General features: G+C 34.1%; 2 protein-coding genes across 5 annotated transcripts in view; one reads left to right on the plus strand and one right to left on the minus strand.

The window, feature by feature from the left end:
* LOC126851683 (potassium voltage-gated channel protein eag) overlaps positions 1–25756 on the minus strand; it is a 71050-nt gene that overhangs the window by 7211 nt on the left and 38083 nt on the right. Inside the window, exons 2-12 of one of the 4 annotated variants that reach the window (XM_050595878.1) lie at positions 23989–24089; positions 20057–20189; positions 18396–18419; positions 14566–14834; positions 13602–13901; positions 13135–13388; positions 12138–12403; positions 11654–11939; positions 11140–11503; positions 5605–5720; positions 4501–4617 (exon numbers count right to left, since the gene is read on the minus strand). In XM_050595878.1, the coding sequence (XP_050451835.1) occupies positions 4501–4617; positions 5605–5720; positions 11140–11503; positions 11654–11939; positions 12138–12403; positions 13135–13388; positions 13602–13901; positions 14566–14834; positions 18396–18419; positions 20057–20189; positions 23989–24089 (2230 nt within the window). Of the gene's footprint in view, positions 1–4500; positions 4618–5604; positions 5721–11139; positions 11504–11653; positions 11940–12137; positions 12404–13119; positions 13389–13601; positions 13902–14565; positions 14835–18395; positions 18420–20056; positions 20190–23988; positions 24090–25756 lie in introns of all 4 variants that reach the window. The other 3 variants (XM_050595880.1, XM_050595879.1, XM_050595881.1) reach the window with 3 other exon arrangements.
* LOC126851684 (MTOR-associated protein MEAK7) lies at positions 7999–10905 on the plus strand. The gene is made up of 2 exons (XM_050595882.1): positions 7999–8220; positions 8695–10905. The coding sequence occupies exon 2, from the start codon at positions 8695–8697 to the stop codon at positions 10027–10029; it is 1335 nt and encodes a 444-aa protein (XP_050451839.1). The 5' UTR covers positions 7999–8220; the 3' UTR covers positions 10030–10905.

Genomic DNA, 25756 nt, shown 5'->3' on the forward strand with positions numbered 1-25756 from the left:
GTCTACTATCGACGATTAGATAAAGGAAGGCAGCTCCGGTTACTGGTTGATGATCCTAGTGGAACGACCTACGTTGGTGCGACGTGTCTACGGGATCCAGACGACGTTTGGCAAGAGCGTAAGGAAAACGTTGGTGAACGCCGACGGCGTTGATAATTTCGCTCAACTTATCGTGGAAAAAATTTTTGACACTTGTAGAAAATTTCTGTGTAATAGTTCAAGTAATAATTTTTCCTAAGGAAAACAGATATCAAGGGTACATTCTCAGAATAATAACCGAATAGTTGTAACTCTTCTCTCAACCAATCAGGGCACGTTCTTGTATTGCCATAATGTTCGAATCACCGGACTTTAAGTGGTTCGCACTAAAATTATGCAGACTCCTCACGTACCGAAACTTTTAATTCGCCTGAAATCACCGGCATTACGATTCCGTAATACAAAATCTTAAGAAAAGCTTTCGAAGTCTTGTACTTTTTGCGAGTTTATCATTGATCCGTAATAGCAGCGAACACCATAATGCTTCACTTTTCCGTCAGATTTTGTAAAACGGCACGATGATGCTGCTGATAATTGAAAATATTATAAAAGTACACAAATTGAAAGTACTACGTTTGATCCGTAAAAAGTTTTTGATATAAAGTATAGTTAATTAAACAATGATTTTAATAAATAACTCGCGTACTATGTATTTAGAAATAATAGATTATTCCATAATATAATAAATCTCTCTATGCAGAGTTATATTAATAATTTAATTATAATATATTAATTTTACTTATATTAATAATTTTCAGCTACATTCATTTTTCTATATAAAAAAATGAGCTGTGTCAAATTAATTAACATAGATAAATTAATATAAAAAATTATATTTGAATGTAATCATTAGTAAATTATATATATATATATATATATATATATATATATATATATATATATATAAATTGTATTTGACTCTTTTCTTAAAAAAGATATCGCACCGACCAGCGTCGACCAACGTTTCGATATATCTTTTGGCGATAATGACAGAGACAGGAGATGAGAAATTGCCCGACAAACTTTAGGAATGCCACACTATCGAACATATATTAAACGTGACGAATAGTTTCGTTACAGTTATTAATCGTTGTCTTTGTCAAGCATAGTTCGTGTAGGTAGATAGCAGAAAATGTTATTAAAATCACATTATTATGTGCGTCAAAGCAAATTCATCCTTGCAAGAAATTAATCGAAGATCGATTTAATTACAATTTTCATTATCCTCATTTCAAAGTTCTATTAAAATGTGTATAATTACTATAATTTGTTACTATAAAAAAATTAATGTATCGATAATACAAATAATAATTTGAAAATTTTTGTGCGTGTAAAAATTCGTTCAAATTTTATAAAAAATTTTATAACAATTAAAATACATATTAAAGCGTCGTTAAAACTCGTTTTTCCATGCATGTAATAAATACTGTCTAGCTTATCATTAAACAATAAAAATGCCTTTTGGCTGGTTGCGATAATAATTATTTAAAAAAATTATAAACTGGCAAGAATATAATTAATTAATTAATTAATTAATTATGCTATAGAGAAAAGTGACATAGGCTGTTAAGACTCTCGAGAGACAATTATTAGCAGTGAAAGCACGTTGTGTGCGTGCGAAAATCAGGCAGTTGAGAATGCAAAAGTCATAGATAAAATTTAGTATAAAATTTTTAATAAACATATCGAGAAAAAAAGGCAAAAGACTATAAATCACAAACGTAGCATGATGTTCGCTTTTAGTTTCTTTTCTGGCATTCCGATAGTTTCTCGGGCACAGCTGCATGACAGTAATTTAAATATCTTCGTATATATATATATATATATATATATATATATATATATATATGTATATACTTGTAAAGATATATGTATATATTCTATATAAAAGATTAAAAAAGTTTGAATCCTAGAGTGTGCGTTCGTCGCATGCATTTTGCATAAGAATCGAAGAAGATCGAATGCTCATTTCAATACGTCAGGATTTCGGCAATTTCTCACCCCACGATGTCAATATTTATTAATTCAACAATCAAGAGATTAAGAGATTAATCTATTTATGAAAACAAATTTAAATCTTGCACGATATTGAAAGCCAAATGCAAACTGATAATGCATCAGTTTAATAGAAAATTAATTTTTCTTTATGTAGAAAATTAATTGTTCTCTGTATATATTAATTAGCTTCAAAGAAAAATTAATTTTCTGTGAAACTGATGCCTGCATTTGACTCTTAATATCCTACAAAATTTGAATTCATGTTTATTAATTTAATTAATAATTAATATAATTAATATAATTAATATAATTAAGCTCGTAATTTTTGACTATTTGGATGAGATATCGTCTGTCTTACTAGGCAGAATACTCATTATCTGCACTAATTTTTTTCAAGCATCACCTTATATATGACTCGGGTTTTCTACCTTAAAGGATCTTTTACAAGAATCATGACTGTTTTATATAACAGAGTACGACTATGTTATCCTGTTCTAGCATTGAACTATGAAAGCTAGCAAATAAAATTGCAAAGCTGTATATTCGGGAAAGGTGAAAACTATACGAAATCCTGCGGTTTGCTCTATATATAACTTTGACTTTTAGTTGTAGAAAATATATATGATGTGAAAAAAAAATGCGCATAGCCTTGTGAAGCCGCATATCTTACAGCACTCTAGCATTCATTAAAAATTGCGATGTGATTATTAAAATAATGATGGTGATATGAGACCGCAAATGAAGTGTACGTCTCGTTTAAAAAGCTGCTGGAAGGACGAGCAAATCTTAAAGATTTTTGTACAGTGTCTTATTCACATATAATCTTTGCAGTATAATATTCATACAAGTTTGAATTACTTAAGCAAGAATATTATTCAATAAACTCTATAAGTACTAGAGTAATTATCGAGTAAATTTCAAGTCAATTTTTCTCTAACTTTAATCTTTTGTTATCTTAATAAATACTTATTAGATATTATCAAAGGATGAATAAAATTTTAATAATTTATTACAAAGTAAAAAAAAAATTATTATAGTAAATTATTATAGCATTAATTTTAACAAATTTTAAATAATGTTTTAAATAAATGTGTTCTCGAATGAGATAAATCTGAGAACATATCTTCGGTGGCAGATAAATTTCGCGGTGGTCGATGGATGGCCAATTTCGATTTGCTCATGTCTCGACGTGCGATGAAAATTTATCGTTGTTCACATTCAAGCGTGATACCTTCCGGCTGGCACATTACGGGACGCACATTACGGTATTCGTCGCAGTGAATTAAGGCGAGGAAAGCGCCCGAGCGTGTATGCGTGTGTGTGTGTGTGTGTGTGTGTTTACAGAATTCTCGAACAATGACAATGACAAATTTCAGCTCAAAGGAATCTCCGACCAATCTGAAGAAGAGATCGATTTCTTCTTTCTCTCTCTCTCTCTTTCTCGCGAAAGTTTAACTAAATCTAGATTTTTATGTTTCTTTAAGTTTCATCATTAAACGTCATAAAAGTCACTTAAAATTGTTTATAAAAAAATATTTATTAATTGTTATATAAATAAAATATTTATTATATTTATTAATATGTTCAAGGAAAAATCGACTCTACAAATTGGAGGAAGATTAAATCGAAGGAAATTTGTCAATATTATTTAAAATTATCGTGCCATTTGATTATATGTCAATTCTATTTTAAAGGAAAAAAATGTAATTTAATTTTAATCATTTGCCTGATCACAATATAGTTTCGGCTTGAATATAAATTCTTTATAAAAAGAATGTATTTCATTAAATATTTTAATAACATTATCCTATATTAAAATTAAATTATATAAAATATCTTATATTAAAATTTTTCAAACACACATTCGCTTAAATCTCTTTGAAATAAAATTATTTTATTTTTTATCTCTCTCTTTCTCTCTCGCTCGTGAATTATCATGTCTTTTAAAGTTGACAAATAACTATATATCAATTTTGCGATAAAAATTAAAAATATTTAGCAAGGCTTCTAATCAACAAAGCTCAAAACGTCAAAATTCAAATGTGGGATTGACTCGTGAAGACACGTGTATCACGCTCGCGCGCTGTCCGTGATAATACAGTATATATTTCGTGAATATTACATATATACACATGTACGAATATTGAAAAACAGGTATTATATGTATAATGTAATATACAATTAATAATAGTATTCATCGTATACATATACGCAGTGGGTATCAATAAAACTGCCACGGTTATAATAATAAGGCAATCATAACAATAATAAATATAAATTCAACGACAGACAAAGGATGATGATAATAATAATAATAATAACAATAACAATAATAATGATGACAATGTAATAGTAATAATAATGTTAACGAGATAATAATAAGAGATTGTGTAGGTAGCGAGGAAGAAGGCAAAAAAGAGAATTGAAGAAGAAATTAATATGAATAAGAAAAAATGAAATTGCCTAAAACTCGGCCAGGGCGGCAGGACGTTGACGGTGAGCTCCTCATCGGAATCCTGCTGGGACCGTCCGCTCACGGTCCTGGTTATGCCGATTTGGCCTTCCCCGTCGCTCTTGAACCTTCGCGGAAACAACAGGCCAGCCAAGCAACACGATCACATTCAGCAACAGCCACGGAAAATATAAAGAACGTCCGCGATCAATTCTTTTCACACATCTTGGCTCTATCTCTCTCATTCTTTATTTTTTTTTTGTTCTTGCTTGCTTTTCTTCTTCTCTCTCTCTTTTTCTCTTTCTTCTACATTGTCACACAGAATGTTACGCGTACAAAGATACGGAAGGAAGCTACAGTGATCCGTCAGCAGCGCTATTTATATATACTTCCAGTTCATTTAAAGTTTGTTTAGATAAAATCTCACGATCTTCGTCGATAACTTTAAGTATTGCCAAATTTATTTTCGCCGATCGATGTTTTAATTTCTGTTAATTAATAATTCTTGATATGCACTTTATCTAGTATAAATGCTGTGATTAATTAATATACAAAATTATTTCATGCACGGTCATATATAATTATAATAATAAAAAATTGCGCTATGATTATGGAAGATCGTATATCGTTGTACGCGTGAAAAGTATCATGAATTAATATGCAGAATCTTATGATGTCGCAAAATAGTCGCTTATATCTAGACATCGTGTAGAAGAAGAAATTTTGAATGTAAAATTAAATGAGCTTTCTCGCATGCTTCGATAGTTGTCAAAACAGATCGAAGCATATACTTTCGAACAATTTTATCATTAGTGGCAACCGGAAGTCTTCAACTACTAAGCTAATGCTTGCAACAACAACCGTAATTTTTGCACCAGAAATCCATTCTATAAAATCGAAATATTTGTAATTCTCGAAATCAAAGATTACATTTTTTTAAATTATCGAATTTTTTCTTTTATTCTTCTTACTCTTTAAGATTTCCCGAAGGTTGGGCATACAATTTCTCAGAATGGATTCCTTTTATTTATATCCAAGGATTCGTAACTGGCATCGAGCCCGATTGCATTCGATTGTATCCGATAACTAATAGCTGCTGGCAAATGTTTTCCTACCTTGAGAAGATCTTGCGAACCAGATGATCCTGCGCCTGATCCAACTGCGGCTCGTTTTTCCTCCTCTCGGCCAATTCTTTTTCTCGACGGACATCGGCGACCTTTCGAAAGATGAGCTGCACACAGAATTTAACTTCATTAATATAAAAATATATATACAATATATATAAAAATAAAAAAAAAATAATAAAGATCATTATTAATAAAATAAGGATAACGCAAATCTCTCAAGGAATTAAGATAATTACTACTATTATCAAAAACAAATTTAATAATTGCAATTATGGACATATATCATATATCAAAAAATTATAACTCCATAGTAAGTAAAAATAGACTGTATTCATTATACATATATTTAATATTATATACTTTAATTATCATTTTTTTCTATAACAAATATATAAAATTTTTTCTATATTATTTATGAAATATACAATTAATATACTTTATAATATTTAATAATTTGTTAGTACTCTGCGTAAAATATTTCTTGTGAAAAAGAAAATAAAATAAAAATTGTGCAAATTAAAAACTTGCACATTGCTTCCTCAGCATTTTATTTTGCTTACAAAGCTTAATCTTCTTAAAGCAAACAGATTTTTCAATTCTGGTTTATAGATGAAATCCTCATTAAATAAGTTATCCTTTAATAATATTCTATTCATGTAAAAAAATTCAACCCGATATCTCATTTGCGAAAATTAGAGCGCGTACAAACATTTTTTAAAAAATTAAAAGTTTTATAAAAAAATGAACCTTTTCACCGATTCTTATCAAATTCAATGCCAACCATCTTTTAATAATAGTTTATTATATGTAAAAAAAATTTAGTTCCAATATTTCAAAAATTGCGGAAATTAAAAGTTGTATAATGCACATTCCGTACATATATACGTACATACACACATACATACAAACATTTTTTTAAAATATGATTTTTTGACGTTTTGAAGCATTCTAAATACATTGGCAATGGGAAAGAAAAATGGAAAAAAACTTTGTCACGAAAACAAAGCTTTCTCTATAAGGAAACAAAAAGAATTTTCATTAAAACAATACTTAACAGCGAAGTGTTTTCGAACTGACGCGAAAAGTGCGTGGAAACAGCCGGAGCTGTGTTTCGGCTTCGCCGCATTATTCACATGCGTCATCTTGAATGCGCTCTGTGCGTAGAGTCATCTCGCCCGATCACATTCCCTTGAAAATTGCACAACTTGCAAAATTCGCGTCTATTTTCTTTAAGATATTTCCTTTAACCGCGTAATTTCGCGCCTTTTCACGATCCTTTCGTCACATCATCTTACCGAAATTTTTGCGCAAATTATCTCGACGTGTCTCGAAACCGTTATTCTACCGTAATTCTGTAGCAATATACGAACGTGATAGAAACGAGAAAAATGCATCAACTATATGCATACAGACGCGAATATATGCATATGAGTACGTGACGTAGTAATGACGTAACGCGGGACGGATAAAACGGTTCTCTCGTTTCGCGCTCTTTTAGATATTTCTAGATTATCTTTTTAAAGAAGATAATTTAGAAATGTCTCTCTCATCTATAAATATTTTTGTCGAAATTTATACAGACAAAATCGCAAGCTTGCTTTCTCGCTTATTCGCGTGAAAATTTAAATTATTTTCGCTTTTCAGTATTCATCTTTTTCCTTTCTCGTATTCCCGCCTTTCCAGTATTTCCCATATTTTTTCAGACAGTTTACAATACTTATAAAATATATTCAAATAATTTATAATAATTATTTGAATATTTTATAAATATTTCTCAAAATATTTTATAAATATTTTTGTGATCATAAATTTAAGATTATAAAGATTTATTTAAAGAAATATCATAAAAATATTTATAAAAATATTGAGAAATATTTACAAAATATTACTATAAATATTTATTTTTTACTTACCATAAATATTTATATATATAAAATATTTAATCTATATTTTAATATATTGATAAAATTTTTCTGATTTCTTCTCTTAATATATACAGAATATGTATAAAATATTTATATAATATTTCAAAAAATAAAAAAAAAATATTTATGGATATTTATTATAAATATTGTGCGCTGTCTGAATTGTTAACAGATGTACAATGGATATTATCTCGCCGTCAGTCTTTTCGATTCGCCACTACTTCCACAATCTTTATTCCACATTTTTCGAACGATAAAGCCGAGATGATCGTTTCGACAAGCTTTGAAGATTAATCGTCGATTTTTTCGTGCGCGCACGAACGAGGTAGATGCACAAACGTCGCGCATAAATGATGATACATACATGAAGTTTGTCGAAGGTCAATGGCGCAGGCGCGATGGCGGAAGTCGATAGGTGTCGACGTAGGGGCGCGCTGCGCATAACCTCTAAAATCCGCTGCTGAGCGTATTCGAGTCGTTCGCGCGACGACGACGTGACGTGACGTAACGTGACGTGACGTCGCGGCGTTACGTGAGGCGACGCGAGCCGCCGTCACTTGTCACGTGTGGGAGAGCCGTGAAATATCGGGGGTGCTAATCTCCGCATCCTCAGAACGGGGGTGATAAACGTGAAGGTATATGGACTATCAAGAAAGGAGATTCCTCGTCCGTACAAAAGGTGCGTAGATCATGTCGCGTTATCGAGCGATAACAAGCTGAAAACGATACCGAGCCTTGACCTAATCTCAGTGCTCGAGAAGTATGTCATAACAAAATTTGCACAAATTCTTTTTATGACTCTAAAGCCAATAGCGAGAATATGTATAGCATGATCTGCAAAGATCTTAAAACGTCTATGTATATATGTGTGTAGAAAAAAGTTTTTCTGCATGATAAGATCTTGACAATTTATTTTTGTGACAGCAAATTAATGTTACTAGATATAGTAATAACAATAATTTATATGAAATAATTGTTGCGCATTGTAAGAAAAACAAATGTATGTTGCTGGTATAATATTTTACGATACAAGTTTGAATTAATTTACATATTTATGAAACACTATAATTGATGATTAGAAAAATGAGATTAATGGAAGAATTACTTTTGAAATGGGCAGAATGATTAATATTATGCTATGCGATTATTTCAGATGGGTCATGGGTCAAGCCGTTCTGCTTCATCAGCGAATATTCTTTCTGCGGACGAGTTGACACTAGTGGAGAACCTCTTTAAATCCATGTCCCGCAGCTCTGGTTCCATTAAACGCGAAGACATATTTAAACACTGGTCGACCCACTTGGATGATATATTGCTGCAGTTTGTGGTACGGTTCCTCTGCCACGATCCTGGCAAAAAGGTCTCGGCTGTGAACGGCGAGAACTTTGGTAGACTCTATGTTTTTGCTGTACGTGGTAGTCCTGAGGAACGCACTAATTTGATTTTTGACGGTTTCTCGGAGGAAGAGCAAAAGTATGAAATGCCCACCGCTACGTTCCTTCAGTACATTCAAGCAACGATCAACTCTTATTTGCGACTACAAAAAAACTCTGGTAATACGCATCACCTCAGCTGGATCAGCATCGGCTGTACTGTCAATACTAGACGTATAGGAATGCGTTCGCGTTGTCTCTGTGAGGATTTGGTGAAATATGGGGATGTGTTAACCGTCGATCAAGTGGAGAATTGGTTTGTAACGGCGGCTACGTTTAAGAGCATTCAGTCACATGTTTTCCAATACCTCTATCTAATCTCTCAGAAGAAAGGTAGCGATAAGAATACAAGTGCGCGAATAAATGATCTGAATCTTCTGCCGTTGTGCAAGGGTTTAGAGAATATACCGCATTTTCCGAGTATACTAGGCTTAGGAGATGTTCTGTTCCTGAATTTGAGTTTGCCACACGAGCTCCGTGATGAATGGCGATTTCTTTTCTCAAGTCAAGTGCACGGCGAGTCGTTTTCCACTATGCTGGGAAGGATCGTCATGCAAGGCGCAACGATAATCATACTTCAAGATACAGATGATCATGTGTTTGGCGGTTTTGCCTCTGATAGCTGGAGGCTAGGACCGAACTTCATAGGGAATCAATCTTCGTTCCTATTCAAGCTCGACCCGGATATACTGACGTTCTCATCGACGAATTACAACAATCACTATCAGTATCTCAATCTCCATCAGCAAACGATGCCTAACGGCTTGCTCATGGGGGGGCAGCTAAACTATCCCGGCCTTTGGTTGGACTGCGAATACGGCACCGGCAAATCGAGTTTATCGTGCACTACTTTCCAGAATTATGTACAACTTAGCGGTAAGGAAGACTTTAAAATCAAACACTGCGAGGTGTGGGGGGTCGGCCCGGTGCCGGACGTCGAAGAAGACGTGCGCGAAGTGAAATCCGTGTTGGATCAAGACCCGGCGTCGAAAGTGATGCTAGAACTGTCTGGTCGTAAGTTACATAGCGAGGGGCTTCGCGAGGAACACGAGTAATTGTGATACAATATTTAGGAATTTATAATATGGAAATATGAGCAGAGAGAGAGAAAGAATGCTAATGTTGTAAAGATATTTGCAGATATTTAAGATTGTTCAACTTGATTTAATTCGAATAAAATATATGTAAAATTTGTTATCGATTCTAATAATTGTAACGGGATATATACGGGTATGAAAGAAATACGTATAAAATCTTAATAATTTACAAAAATAACTGGTTATAGTATAGACGAGAAAAAGAAAAACAAAGAATCTTTCCATTTTACATAATCTTTAAGATTGAAATAAATTTGTGTGATAACGCTGCGAGAGATAATTAAAGCACATTAACGGAAACGAATTACATTACGAAAATCATCGTGAAAAGTTTGAATGAGGAAGTTCTGTTTGTTTGTATATATGTACGAATGCGCGATCTTTACGTACGTTTTTTTTACAGACTTATATGTATGTGAGGCTATTTATTTGTATAATTATTTATCTAAGTATATTATATTATATAGGACTTTTTTGTCCCTTTTTATAACGGCCTGATGTCTCTCGATTCGCGATTATCTCTTTTTGGTGACTCGATTATTACTTACGCTAACACTCGTGCAATTTTATCACATTATCTATACATGTATTTTTTTTTTGTTAAATGTAACACTATGATATTATTAAAGAATATCATGCCAATCGTTGCGTGGCCTGAATGCCTATTGTATAGTGCCTGACGAGTCGTTATAATTGTTAATTTATCGTTCTCTGCGTATATTAATTATTCATAAACGAATAACCGTGTGCCATACAAACTGCTCTTGTTAACTAAGACTGTATAATCGTGTCATCGTGTAAAGAATAAAAAAATACATACACATATAATAAAAACACACTGATTATTTACCAGTTATAGTTGAGATCGAAGGAAATCATTGATTACTGTAAGATCTATTAAAACTTCAACAATAAATCTACCAATAATAAATCAATAAATAAAATCTACATCTCTTTCGATAGAGTCACATGATCTTATGATCAAATTACATTTTTTCCATCGACTTACAACAGGTGTGCTCATATAAACGATAAGATATCATTTTTTTTCCATCTAAAAAGACTCACCCGGTGACTCAGGTTGTAAGTCAGGATCAAATTCCTAGCGAAGGAATTCGCGAAAGCCTGGTAAAAGTCCAACACTTCCAACAGCTTGTCCCGCTTGATCGTGTGGAGATCGCAGTAAGTGAGCGCTCGCACGTTCGCCGCACTTTGGCCGATCGACGGATTCGTCCAGAAACTGTCACCGAAAACATCACCCTTCCCCAGAATCGCCACCACTTCGTCGTCCTGTATGACCTCGAGGCTGCCGGTCACGATGAAGCACAAGGAGTCGATGGACTCTCCCGTGTGATACAGCAGATCGCCGGGTGCGCTATGCGACATGGTAAAGTGCATCGCCAAAGCGCGCAGACATCCGTCAGACGCTAATCTAGATATTAAAGGCGCGACATATAATGAATTATTAAAATTAAGATAAATATGCATAAAAGATCCTTATGCATATTTACTAAAATTAGGACTATTTAAAATATTTTCTTTTCCAAATTTTCAAAATCGGGAAATGTGCAATTGAATTTACCTGAAGGCAGGATGTTCATTGAAGACCTTCCGATTGAGATGCACGCAGATGTCGGCCTTCATGTCCTTGGGACAGTAGTTGAGAACTTTGTCCGTGTCTAGACCTTTGGTCATCGCCCACGTGCTGACGACGTAATCCATGACACGCTCACTAAGGGCTTTCGGCACCTCGTGCAGCTTCATGAATTCCCTTACGTTGTTCAACATGTCGTGATACTTGGCGGTGGCGGACGTCATTTGCTGGATGATCGTGGTGACGTGACCGAAGATCGTGGCGTACAATAAGGCTGGTCGAGGAATAGAAAGAAAGAGAGAGAGAGAAAGAAAGAAAAAGAGAGAAAAAGAAAAAAATGACAGTTTCAAATTCTTATATGAATTTTTCTCATTTTTAGTTTAATCATCAAATTCGATTATAATCAAGATTTTCTTTATATTTACATATATCGACCAAAAAAATTTTGAATTAATAGTAATATTGTTCATACCAGCAATGATCATCATGCAGATGGTAAAAATCTTCTCGTTGTCGGTCTCAGCCGCAACATTCCCAAAACCCACGGAGGTCATGCAAGTCATCGTGAAGTAAAGAGCAGTGACATACATCGTGCGACGTGATGGGCCGGCTATTAGTTCAGGTGCGGTGCTGGCATTGGTCCACAAGTAGCTGTAAGGTGACTGAGTAACATTGGCCAACTTCCACAACCACGAATATTGAACCCCGGCATCGGCATCTGATCTTCCTATCGAATACCTTTAACACAACGGAATCTCTTACGAGGATGAGGACAAGATTTGATAGATGAGAGATTGATGTAAGATCGTAGGATAATGTATATTTGGATGCGAAACGTCACATATGTTATTTAAGATTGTGTCGAGTTAAACTTGATCGATATTTTTGTGCCTCCATTAAATGCTTCCAGAGTTCTTGCGATTAATTTTAATTGTTAAATTTTAATTAATTTTTAACATCATTGCAATTATCTGTTTCTGCCTCTGTCTTTCTTTTTTCATAATATGTAATACTTTAAATTTTAGTTTTCGCATTTTATATTTTATATATAATCTCCAGTATGTATATTGTATAAATATATAATATATAAATGTAATATATAGTGTAACGTTTACATGCTTTATATGTGTGATTAAGTTCTTTTGGCAACAATTTTTAGTAAATTAAGGATTGATACAAAGGTGAAAGCTTATTTTTGTGATAATATAAGAAGGAGGCGGCATACGTAGATAATAATAAGAAAAGACGGTCAGAAAATCTGCGGGAAAAATATATATGATGGAAAACAAGAAACATGTAAGTGTCACGGAGCATGCAGTGACCTAAACATGGCATAGCAAGAATCATGGTACGTATGAATGTTGTAATGATGAATGATTATTGTTACACGGCGTACTCGTGTCCTGGGGAAGCGTGTGTGTTACCTTAAATACGTGTACGCAGGGTAAAATCACCTTAATATGACGTACCAGATACAGGCCAGCCAGTGAGCAACCAACATGTAGAAACAGAGTAGAAGAATGAGCATCGCGGCACCGTACTCTAGATAACGATCTAGCTTGCGTACGACTCTGCCAAGTCGTAGCAATCGTACCACCTTCAGGGCCGAGAACAGACTACCTATCCCATCCTCGTCGTGGTCGAAGGCGTTAAACACATCATACGGTAGACAGCTTAGCAGATCTATGATGAACCAAGATTTCAGATAGTTCATTCTGATTACCTGGAAGTATCAAAGTGTTGCGTTATGAGAACAACAACTGAAACAAACGGACCGATTATCAACGCGAGTAAAAGTATTCCGCAAAAGCAAATGCAAATTATTTGTGACAATTTTTATTGCACAAGAGCAGTATAAAATAATAATGAACAGATTTATTTTTCGTAAAGAATTTTTTACAAAGAGAATCCGAGAAATTAGAGTTTTCAAGTTCACCTTTGGATCAGACACCACTTCGCCACCAGCGCCGACGAACGTTGTATGAAAATTTAGGACTATATCGATGAAGAATATCACGTCGACGATACTATCGACAACCAGCAGGGAGACATCCTCGCTAGTCTTATTTTTAAAGGCAACGTTATACGGCACCATGATGGCTGTGTAAAAGGTCAAACACAAAATGATCCAGTCCCAGATCGCTTTAAATGCACAGTAATGCAGTAAGATGTGCGGTGGTGTTTTTGGTGCTTCCTGTCTGTATTGCGGCATAACATCGCCGCTTAAAGACATCATCTGAAAAAAGAAACGTGATATTTTTGTATCAAGAATAAATTTTTTCCTTTTGAAGAATAATTATTAGCAAAAATGAATCATTTATTGTATATATATGTATCTCGCGATTTATGTTTATCGTACAGTTTATATATAATTTGTGCATTTAAAGATATTATTTTTTTTTTTCATTAAAATATTTTTTCATAAATTTTTACATTAAAAAAAATATGTGAAATTATTATCAAGAAAATAAACAATTTTTCAATGTCTCCACACATCGATTTTTCTTTTCATCGTCTCATTTATCTGATATCTTTTTCCTAACATCGAGTCGGGCTCCATTAGCTTTTTACGCTCCAAAGAACTTTCGAATGTATAAGCTTTTCATGTTGATTTTGAAGAAAGATTCATGCAAATGTGTTCTCAGCTTTCTATTTCCTGATAAAGTGGAGCAATATTGAAAATACATTTCAACTTCTAAATTGACTTCATAAATCGATTGTAGCTACCATTATTTATTACATTGTTTCTAAACAATCAAAATAAATTTTCAATCATTGATAAGAAAAGATATCAAAATATATATATATATATATATATATATATATATATATATATATATTTTAAATAAGAAAAAATTAAAATGTAAAAATTTTGGTGTAATAAAATTACAGTGACTTACATGACCCAAATGCGATTGTTTGGTGGTAATTGGCGCTGTTGAGTCCTTTAAAGCTGGTAGATGCGAGCTGAATTGCGAAACAAGGACCGATCTCGATCTGGTGACCGATCTGGCGAGCTTGGCGAATTTGGAGAGGCCGCCTTTGCTGTCGTCCGTTTCGATCGGCTGTTTGAGGGCGGTGATGTCTCGAAACGTCAGCAGGAACAGGACCACGAGGTCTCGCTCGTTTTTTATAGGCGCTATTTGCAGCAGCAGCCATAATGGTGTCTCTGTACAGCGTAAAAAGGAAACGACACCGGTATCGTCTGCTCGTACAAAGATAGTAAAGAGAGAGAGAGAGAGAGAGAGAATAAAATCTACTTTTTAAGTCGTATATGCTTTCAAGCATGATCGATCGCAGGAAGATTATCACGAATCTCAGTTCTTTTTGCAGAAGTTGCGAGAAAATCTGCGAGTCAGCTGATTGTCAATTCGGTTGAAAATCTTTCTGCTGTCGTAGTCTAGATAGATTTGTCATGCTACGTGTACTGAAAGCTAGATTGTAAAATATTGTACAATAAAAGCGTTTCGAACGGGAAAAAAGGAGCACTAATATGTAAAAACTAATCTCAATATCTATTTCATGTATTGGGAAAATTTTTGAAGATAAGCATTGCTGATAAAACGCAGGATAATAATGAAATAATAATATAATGAGAAAAATATAAATATATATCTTTTTATCGTAAGAGAGTAAAATATTTAGTAAGAGAAAAAAATATTTCCTCGAGACGTTTACGCGATTTTTCTTGCAATATCGCGAATAAACATCGATAGAAAGATTCCTTTCTTGCGTAATAGCGTTAAATTATTCGATCGTGCATTATTGTATGTTGCTTAGAGCAAAAGTCAAAAGCCAATAAAACGTAGTTAGTCTTCTAGCATTCAATTTCTAACAAGTTGTTACTTGAGTCACAAGGTAATAATGTTTCAACCACGAGCGACAAGTTGCAACGCGCGCTGGACTATTGTCGCACTTGTCCACAATGTGCCGCATGTCGGGCATGCAAGATCGAAGCTACTATATGCTGTGTCCAGACCGATGGAATCCAATTAGAAATTCGCCTACGATGCTTCGCGGCGTAAAGCATGCGAGCATGCGAATGATTGCTAACGATAATGAGGAAAATTTGAAGAACGAGAAAAGAGAGAGAGAGATTTAATACAGATAATGCAATAGAAAGATATTGATAAAGAGATATATCGCGAAAGATGCGCTACAGAAGGTGCTTCCTTTGCTGGAAGAGAGATACGCACTTTCGTGATGTCAGAAAATTGAGAGATTTCGCGCGCCGGAGTAGATGGAAAAGTAAATTTCCTGAATGAGACGATATCTTAGCATCTCGTCCTCTTAACGGAGTGCATCCTTACACCTCTCTCGAGAGAGAGTATTTCGTCTGATGATACTTTAAGCGAACATCCTTTATCATGAATTAATGTGAGAGAGAGAGAGAGAGAGAGAATACGAAATTCGCGAGTACACGTGAAATTTTGGACCTGAGGGACGAACATACATATAAATGCTTAATAATAATTTTGGCATTATATATATATTCGTGCTCCAACAACTGACTTAATTAAGCAACCTTGTAAGCCCGTCAAACGACGACGGCTACGAGCTACGTATGAAAAGCATCGACAATATATATACATTTGTCGACTGGAAATACGGACAAAAATATCCTATTCTCAAGGGGTGGCGAAAAGTGTGGGTCATTGCTGTGATAACATGGCTATGGCTTCAAACCAGAGTGAATTTCAAAGCGAAGCGAAAGAGACTTGTTTATTATTAATTTCTCGGAATAATTGCGAGATTGGAAAGAGAAAGAGAAAAAGAGAAAAAGGAAGAGAGAGAGAGAGAGAGAGAGAGAGAGAGAAAATAAATTTGACACTGAAATATTCTTCAACGGTAAAATATATAATAGCTATAAAATTTAAGATAAATATTTATTAAAAAGACATTTAATATACTTATTTCTATAATGTTTTATTAAAAGCGTTGGCTTTATCATTATATTATATTGTTTTTATCAATTACATCGTTGGAAAATATCATAGTATCACGTTTATCAGAATTATCTCAATTGCCATATTAAACTTTACGTGGAATATTCCAATTCATACGCTTGAATGTAAATAGCGTAATTATATGACGCAGCGTGCGTTGTGCTATTATGGAGAGTATACAAATTACTGGTAACAGAGTTATAAATGAAAGCAGAGTACCTATATATAATGTAGATAGATGAATATCAGGAGAAAAAATAGCAAATAGGATATGCAAGAAATGAAATTCGCTAATGATAATCGGTTCGTCCAATCGACCGATATGTTTTAGTTTAATGAGCGCTAATGCTAACAATAAATGCTAATATGTCAAGTTAAATTCGTATAACTTGAGTTTATGATTTAGGGAAGAAAGTATAATGAAAGATTTTGTTGCTCGGACTATACTTACTGGCCTCAAACTTGGCCTCTAAATTTGGAGTTTTTAATGTAGACATAAATATATATAATAGCAATATTAAAAAACAAAAAAATAAGTTAATTTACATCGCCCAAATGTTTTATGCAACGAATTCTCATTTTAATAGAAAAAAAAAACAAAACAAATGAGAGTAAAAATTGCTCCAACAGTATACCATTGTATGTGTTACCTTACATGTTACGTATATATACAGGATGATTTAAAACAATCTGATGCTTTGAAATGTCATATTTTTGAGCAAATTCTGAGATGATTTTTCTTTTTATAAAATTTTGTCCGAAGCTTATTTTTTAAGTTATAATTGAAAATAGCTACTTACGAATTTGGTATAATGGGCATCAGACACGTTTCGCCGTCCTTGTTTATCCATTTATACTACACTCGTAAATAGCTAACTATTTTCAATTATAATTCAAAACTGAATTTCGAACAAAATTTTATAAAACGAAAAGTCGTCTTAGAATTCAATCAAGAATATAATATTTCAAGAACATCAGATTGTTTTGAATCACCCTGTATATATATATTGCTATATATTGATGAGGATAAAACGCAAGAATAAAAATAAAATTTGTCGAAAATAAAAAAGCTCTGTTTCTCTCTTGATATAACGCGTAATTAAATTGCCCTTTACAAAGCTCCGTCTGCGTCTCCTCATGAGTTAATCAACCTTGTAGGTTGATGATCTTCCCTCAAGAGGTGTAATCCTCCTTTTATCCGAAGAGAGAAACGGAGCATCATTGCATCCATCTCTCTTGTGTCTCTTTCAACGATAAGGGCCATTGGCCAGAGGTTTTGCCGGACAAAAAAGGTACTTAGACTCTCGCCCTCTTTTGGGGCGAGTAACGCAAAGCAAAAAATAACGTTCGTGATCTATTTTTACGATCGTCGCCGAACGCGGTTCTGTTGCGGAGCCATAATCTTTCCGTTCTGGCTCCTAGTTGGCAGGGAATTCTTCAATTACAGGGAAAAATGCGGCGGTTATCCTCCAAAGTAAGTGTGACTATTGTATGAATAGAAGTTTTATGAAAAAGAAAAGGAAACTGCAAAGAGGGTCAAACGCTACAAAAGCAGACGATAAAATCTGCTGTTTTTTTTTTTCAGAGAAATTATCAAAATCGACCTCTAAGATTAATCAAGAGTAATTAATTCAAAAAGGCTCTTATAAAGCTTTCAAATTCTTATCTTAAAGTTTAGTTTAAGCATATTAGATCAAGTAAGTATATGTATACGGTGTCTTTTAGATCTTAAATTCGTGGGTGACTTACTGGTGATATTTGCGAACACGCTTTTGCGAACATACCTCTAGATATACCTCGTGGGCTACCTTTAAACAGAAGGATCTCTTTCATTATTACGCTTAATACGTCACGTATTAAAAGGGGAGGGTGTTTTTTCCTCTACTGAGAAAAAGGAAGTAATCGGAAATAATCAAATTTCCTTCGAGGACTTTCGTGCCGAAAGACCACGCGAATATCAGAGAATCGTGTGATACGACATGATGATGGAACGACCAACACGAAACATGAAATTTACCGGAGTGATATATACACATATGCAGACACCATATATGTTTCCATCAAATATTGCGCATGCACAATGATACATCTCGTGCCCTCAGGCGTTTTCCCAAAGCGACGGTTTCGATCGATAACGATCGGAGTTTACGAACATTGCAATACATTGTACGTGGCTATTCAAAATTATTTAAACAAACAATATATATATATATATTTTTTTTTATTTTGTTATATATATATATATAACAGTTATCGTAATAGTGCCAGAAGATTTATTACGTATTAATACATATTAGATACGTAATAGATTTACTTGAATGTAATTCATGTATTGAATACATATTCCATCAAATATATTCCTTCTTAAATATGGTGTCAAAAAATTACTTTCTATTCGTTAAATCCATTTTGTTAATAGCTTTTTAATAGCAACGCTTGTTATCGCGTAAAATTTTTTGAAAGTTACTTAGGAGCGTGTCTTTGACAATACATATCAAGGGTCATTGAAATCGGTGAAATCGTTCCTAATATGTTAATAATTACCAAAACTGATATATGAAAGAAGAAAGATTTGATTTTCTTATATTCTAAGTACAGAAATAATTTTTTTCTCACGCGTTTATCGCTCGAAAAAAATTCATGAAAATTACACAGCGCCGACTATGATTATACATGTACTTTAATTAAAACATCGCAACATTTCATTGGCAAAGTATCGGTTTCCTCACGGTAAAAACGGTCGCGTTTTGTTCTCCATTAAATACATACGCAAGCCGAGCTGATTGCTGCACTTCCAATGTTTCCGCGCGTTGTATAAAGTGCACGGCAACGCAATAGGAAACTAGATGCCGGATGTCCGATAAACACGCGCATGCAAATTTCGCGCAATAACTCCTCCGCTCCCTTCCTCCTCTCCCCCCCCCGTTTCTCCCCCGCCCCCTCAATCGAGATTCCGTGCGAGTTTTTCTCTTGCTCTTTTCGCCTTTTTGCACGGCCATCCAATTATCGCGCGTGATAAACGCGCGGAGAAAAACGGACCCGTCATCGCCGAGCGAATTTTGTCCAAATCGAAAATTAACGCCGCGACATAATAATGCGACGATAACGAATCGCTTCGCTTCGGAACGAATCACTTAATCTTCATTATTCATACCGTATAATATCCATCAACAAAAGTGACGATTTAATTTGTTGGAGAGATTAAAACGATTTTGCCACACATATATGTAGACACGATTAAAATTTTTCAATCTCTTTAGATCTTGAATATTTTTTTTTTCTTTTTTTTTTTTTTTTCTTTGGACTTGATATTCGTGCTCCGATCGTTTCCTGTAAATTACATGCCAGCACGTCGCTTCCGAAACCGTCGATTCTCGCGAGAAAACACCACGAACCTCACATTTAAGCATCTACATGCAGATTATTGATGATTACGACGACTTACTGGTCTTCTTGTACAGTAGAATCTCGAATTGATCGTGAATCTGGCCCTCGAGGCACTCCTCGATCCTGGCGATCGTTTCTTTGTCCGTCAGCTCCCCGTACATGAATCCACAGCGGCATGACTTTTGCATAACCTGGTGACACATAAAGAGAGAGAGAGAGAGAGAGAGAGAGAGAGAGAGAGAGAGAGAGAGAGGGAGAATATCCATTATAATTTGTTCACTGATAGAACATCGTGTGTGTATTGGTAAAGACATATAACACACACGTTGCTATTATGTAGGATAAGTGAGATATATATCCTCGGGAAGAAAAGGGAGGAAGCAGATGATAAATGTGCGCGTCGACCACGGGTGGTGGAAGATCGATTAATCCGCTTCATAATTAGAACGATCTGCCTATTATTAATATGCACTTTGCGCTCGTTATGTATTAATAAAGAGCGTATGATAAGTCAGAATTGGACAGCGAGAAATTTCCAATTGTAAGCGTTAATCGCGGAAACGGTGTATTATATTTGGATCTCCACATTATAATAATCGACTTAAACGCTCTCACGTGGCTGTAATTAATCAAGGAGCGTAATTGTCGGAATAATCAGAATTCTTGCGAATAAATTATTCTTGTAAAAATTATATTTTTTTTCTGAATCACCGCGATAATATACAAATTTGTATACTCGTGAGGGAAAATTATTACCTTACAATACATAATGCTTACGGGACTTAATGACGTAAACAGAAGCCATTGTGAATAAAGTGCTTCCTTAAAATAGCGATCTTGCGGATCGATAACGTCGATAAAGGTTGACCCGATTTTGCGTTATCAAATGCCGACGAAAGCGAGAAACGGTCGTTCGTGCGGGATATCGGGTATAGGTGATACCGTGTGTTTTTTGACCTCGAGGTAGATTTATTAATCCCGTAGCTCTGACCTTTAAATCCCGCGGCTGGCAAGCGCAACAGGAACGAAATAGCTTCGATCCCAGTTGGATTAAAATCGCGCCGCGTTGCGTGATTTTTTTTTAAATTGAAAACTTGTAAAAATAACAATGTACAGCAGCAACATCTGTTAAATATGTAAAAATGAAAAAAGAAAAAAAAAGAAAAAAAAACGGTGTCAAACCTTCTGCGTTTTATTCTCGCGCCGTTAATCTCGCCAAGCTGTGATACTAAAGAGATTTACTTCAAATATCCGATGGCATTGAAATACACACATTGCTCGCAACTCTCAGCATCTGCGTATGAAAGAGCACGGAATAACGTAACAGCTGTATTAAAGTGTTAGCTGCACTTTTTCACGTGTGTACAGTGAAGAGAAAAGATAAAGCCACTTTGAAACGGAAATGTGAAAAAGCGCGAGCATCATCTTGCTGACAGATATGCAAAAACAGATGTGAGATTCTCAAAGAAAACCTAAGAATTTTCGCGAAAAAACTCCGCGACTATATTATTACATTAGGCCGATTACGTCTTTGAGGCTGCTGAAAGCAATAGGATTAACGACGTCATTTTTCTTAATAACGCTGTCGTTATGTAGGAACAATTCAGACAAACTAAACAAGCGAAAGGTCACAAGTATACAGCAGGTTTCTATTTCAGATTGTCAAGCTTATTGTTATTTCTTGAAAGAAATCTCTTGAAAATCCATGTAAATCTATCAAATCATAGTCCATCGTCATCATAATAATTATTTTTACATACAAATTTATATTTTTTTATATTTTATAGCAAAGTTTTTATATTTTATAGCAAACTCTTTTATTAAAAAATAAATATACAGGGTAGCCGATTTTAATCAATCCACTGAAATATTTCAGAGTCCTTAAAAATGTTTTAAACAAAAAAAGTTCTTTTAGCATTAAGGAGTTTATCTGATGGTGATTTTCATTTGATCTCGAGGCAAAGTCCAAAGAGTTATTTCAAAGTCAATTTTATTTTTTTAAACAAAAGCTCCTATTTTTTATTGTATCTTCTTATAATCCTTCTTGAGATCTCTTCAAAATACTATGTATAATAAAGTATTTTTTTATTAAGAATTTTTTCAGTTATTTTATATCTTAATCTAACATATTTTGATATAAAAAATCTTTATTTTAATATTTTAATATTTTGTAAAATATTTAGTTTTCGCTAATCTTACCAAAATACTTTCATGTACAAAATAATGACATAAATTAATTGATATAAAAAAAAAAATAATTGTTAAAAAAATGCATTATAAATAAGTACATACTTTTTTTTAAAAACAATTATTTTCTTTATTGATTAAAGTGACCCACCCTGTATATTTTTCGCAAATAAGAAAAACTCGAACGAGAGTGAAAGTGCATAGTATATATCCTTGTGTCATCGCTGTCACTTTTGTTACCACGCAAACTTTCCACGAAAGCATCCTCAATCCGGCTTCCAGTAATGGACTTCGTAAATCTCACATCCATGTGTCTTTCCGAACAATAGGATTTGGGACATTTGGTGCCTTACGGAAACGGGATAGTTACTGCTTCGTCGCTTACTGCTTTAGTCGAATAGAGACGTTAAAGCCGAATCGCGCCCGAGTCGAATAATCCAAAGTATTTTTGATCTAAGTGCAAGGGGTAATTTTTTACTTGTGTTTCTTGCATTGTTTGTCGTTACTTTACGAGGTACTTTAAGCGTTGCTTTGAGGTTTCCTGTTTACCCAGATGATTTATAACCGTTTTTCCAAGGTTTTTCTTTCGTTTCGAGTTTTTCATTATGTAGATACATCAGTATGAAAATATTCAAATGACAAACACAATGATCGTGCACGATTCAACGTAGATATATAACATAAAGAAGCTAAGCAAGAAGGTTTAAGATCGCAAATAATAAAAAATTCTACTTGAGGAACGATCCTACTTATATCCACATGCTTGTCAACTACTGTGTGTTTTATCTCGTGTAAAAAAATTTTGCAACTTTCAAAAATAATAAATATTCGCAATAATAATGAATGGAGTTAAATTACCAAATTCATCGAGTGTACGAGCGATCAGTCATATCGGCTAATTTGCCTTCAAACTCGGGTTTATCCGATACGCGATATTATCTCTCGACATTTCTGGCTTTCGCACCTTACTAGCTAAAACTCTTATCCATAGCTATAAATCGATAAATCGATGAATCAACCCTCGCTAGTCATTAAATCCCGTTATCCACTCGCCATCCATGCCACTTTTCTCCTGAACCAAGAAGAGTGGCAACGAATAAACGAGCCATTACTCACCATGAATAATAGTAGATTACGGAATGCAATACTCAGATAAGTATTGCATAAATTCCGTAATCTACTATAGTATAGAATGTTACAAATGTATCGGTTCTTTTATCGGAGGAGCCTAGAAAAATATGCAACGCGTATATTTTAAATAAAATATGTTACAAAGCCCAAAATCTCATATGTCAATTTCATATAGCTCGAGATTATCTAACCCAGAGTTGTCAGGACAATAAAACACTTTTATATCTCTACTCTGAATGATAAAATTTTTGAATAAAAAAAATATATATGCAATGTTGAACAAAACAATATAAATATAATAATATGTTCTTAATAATTACATGTAAATTATTGAATATAATATCTCTTTACGTGTTCCATTTGTCAGGGAAAATCAATATTTGAATAATTCGCGTCCGAATAATTGGCAGTCTATTGTAACTGATAGAGAACAAATACATTTCTGATGCTTGATATGAACCAATTAATTAATTATATTATAATTAATTATTACGATATAAGAGAAAAATGCAAACACATAACTCACACTTTATGTATGTATGTGTGTGTTATAAATGTATGTAAATATATAGCTCTACAAAAACGTTTTCGCGATAATATCGGCGCGATGTTTTTAAACAAGAACTTGAGAGAAATCGAGTATATGTCTTGTATTAAATAAGCCACTCATACCTCGGCGCGGTTGTAGCCGGAGATCTTGACGAAGCTCTCGTTGCAATAGACGATCGGGAAGTCGACGATCTGGGCGTTTGCCAGTAGAAAACTGCTGTCGGCTGTGAACAGAGAAAAGACAGGAGGCATTATTCTTTCTTGCATAATGAAACACAGTAGCAAAAATATGCATTTGTCTCCATCTCTCTCTCTCTCTCTCTCTTTTTCCCTCGCATCGTCAACGCCTTTTGTTCACGGCTTTGTTTGTATCCTACAATTTTTCAAGAGAAAGAATCTTTTATATTTTAATATTCCAAACTGTAGCTTTATATATCGATTCATATTTATTTATATTAATTGTTACAATTAATTGTTACAATAAATACAATCGCATGTTTCTTGACGCTATTTATTTAATATTAGGCAGATAAATCGTTGTCCGATGTAATTAAGAAAACTCGCGATTACGTATGCGTGTAATAAATAAAATGAATATACATTGATATTGCGTATAATAAATAAAATGAATATACATTGATATTGCGTATAATAAATAAAATGAATGTAAAAGCTACGTACGACGAGAAAGATAGCGACGGCAGAGTAATAATAATCGATGCCTCCCTCGTATAAAGCTAACGTTACACGACTAATGGGTGTCCCGGAAGCTTTTCAACGCGCGAACTAGAGTTCATTTAGAGTTTCCCCGATAAATTACGAGCGAGGGAATTAAACAAGAGACAACGCTTGCTCGCGCTACTCGAATGCTTATAATGCGTAGTTTCGCAAAAGCGAAACAAAAAAAAAAGTGTAAGGCGTGGCTCACGCCTTACCATAGTTATCCAATTAGTCGCCGAATTTAATTAGCGTTCAACGAGCGCCGATTTGCTTAACGATGTCGAAGCAAGAGCCTCAATCTCGTCTATCATCTTAAAATGAATTTCCCATCGAGAGAAAATCTCTCATTTTATCCGGCGCGAGAGACACGTGTATACAATCGATGACGTCATCGTATAATCGATCATCGCCGACCGGGAACAAATTATAACGGCTCATTAAAGTAGCTCGATACGTAACAGTATCCCGTTATATTATCATATAACAATCACGATTATTATTATGCGCGATAAATATTATCGCGATCGACACGCAAAATCCGCGGGTAACCGATAATCGGATGTATATATATCTCGCTTTTTCTCTCGCAAGCACTGATTTGACACGCAAAGTTGATTCATAAAATTTAAAAGCGTCGTGTATCTTTCGGTTATAATATCGAGAAGAATTCGCATCACGAGATGCAGGAAGGATGCACGTTATTCCGTCGACTTCGTTTACCAGCTGTCTTTTAAATCGTAAACGAAGACGTCTAATGGGATTCCCGCTGCGAGGCAGAATTCGCACGCTATTCGCTCGCTAACAACCGTCGACGTCGTCGCGATTCCACGACAAATAGTGACAGTCGGACAGAAGCGAGAGCTTTATTTTTATAGAACAGCAAACATTGAAATAAAATCACTCTTGCGAAGCGAAAATGTGCTTCTTTTCCATTTTCTGACGAATTTTTAATTGTAGATATATTATCGATTTATAGTATCAAATATAAAAATTATTTGTCAAATTAATTATGTATGTAATATAAACAAATTAGACAATAATTGTTATAAATTTATTTAGAAATTTTTTGTAAAAATGGAATAAATAATTAATTTAATTAATATTATATCTTAAGGATGTATGTGTCATATGTCGAAACATTAACAAAAGCATGAAAATTTCATAGACTATT

The sequence above is a fragment of the Cataglyphis hispanica genome, chromosome 8 (genome assembly GCF_021464435.1).
Source record: "Cataglyphis hispanica isolate Lineage 1 chromosome 8, ULB_Chis1_1.0, whole genome shotgun sequence".
NCBI classification, from domain to species: Eukaryota; Metazoa; Arthropoda; class Insecta; order Hymenoptera; family Formicidae; genus Cataglyphis; species Cataglyphis hispanica.

Coding starts and splice junctions, on each gene's coding strand:
- LOC126851684 (XM_050595882.1), top strand. CDS start 8,695: ATGGGTCATGGGTCAAGCCGTTCTGCTTCATCAGCGAATATTCTTTCT.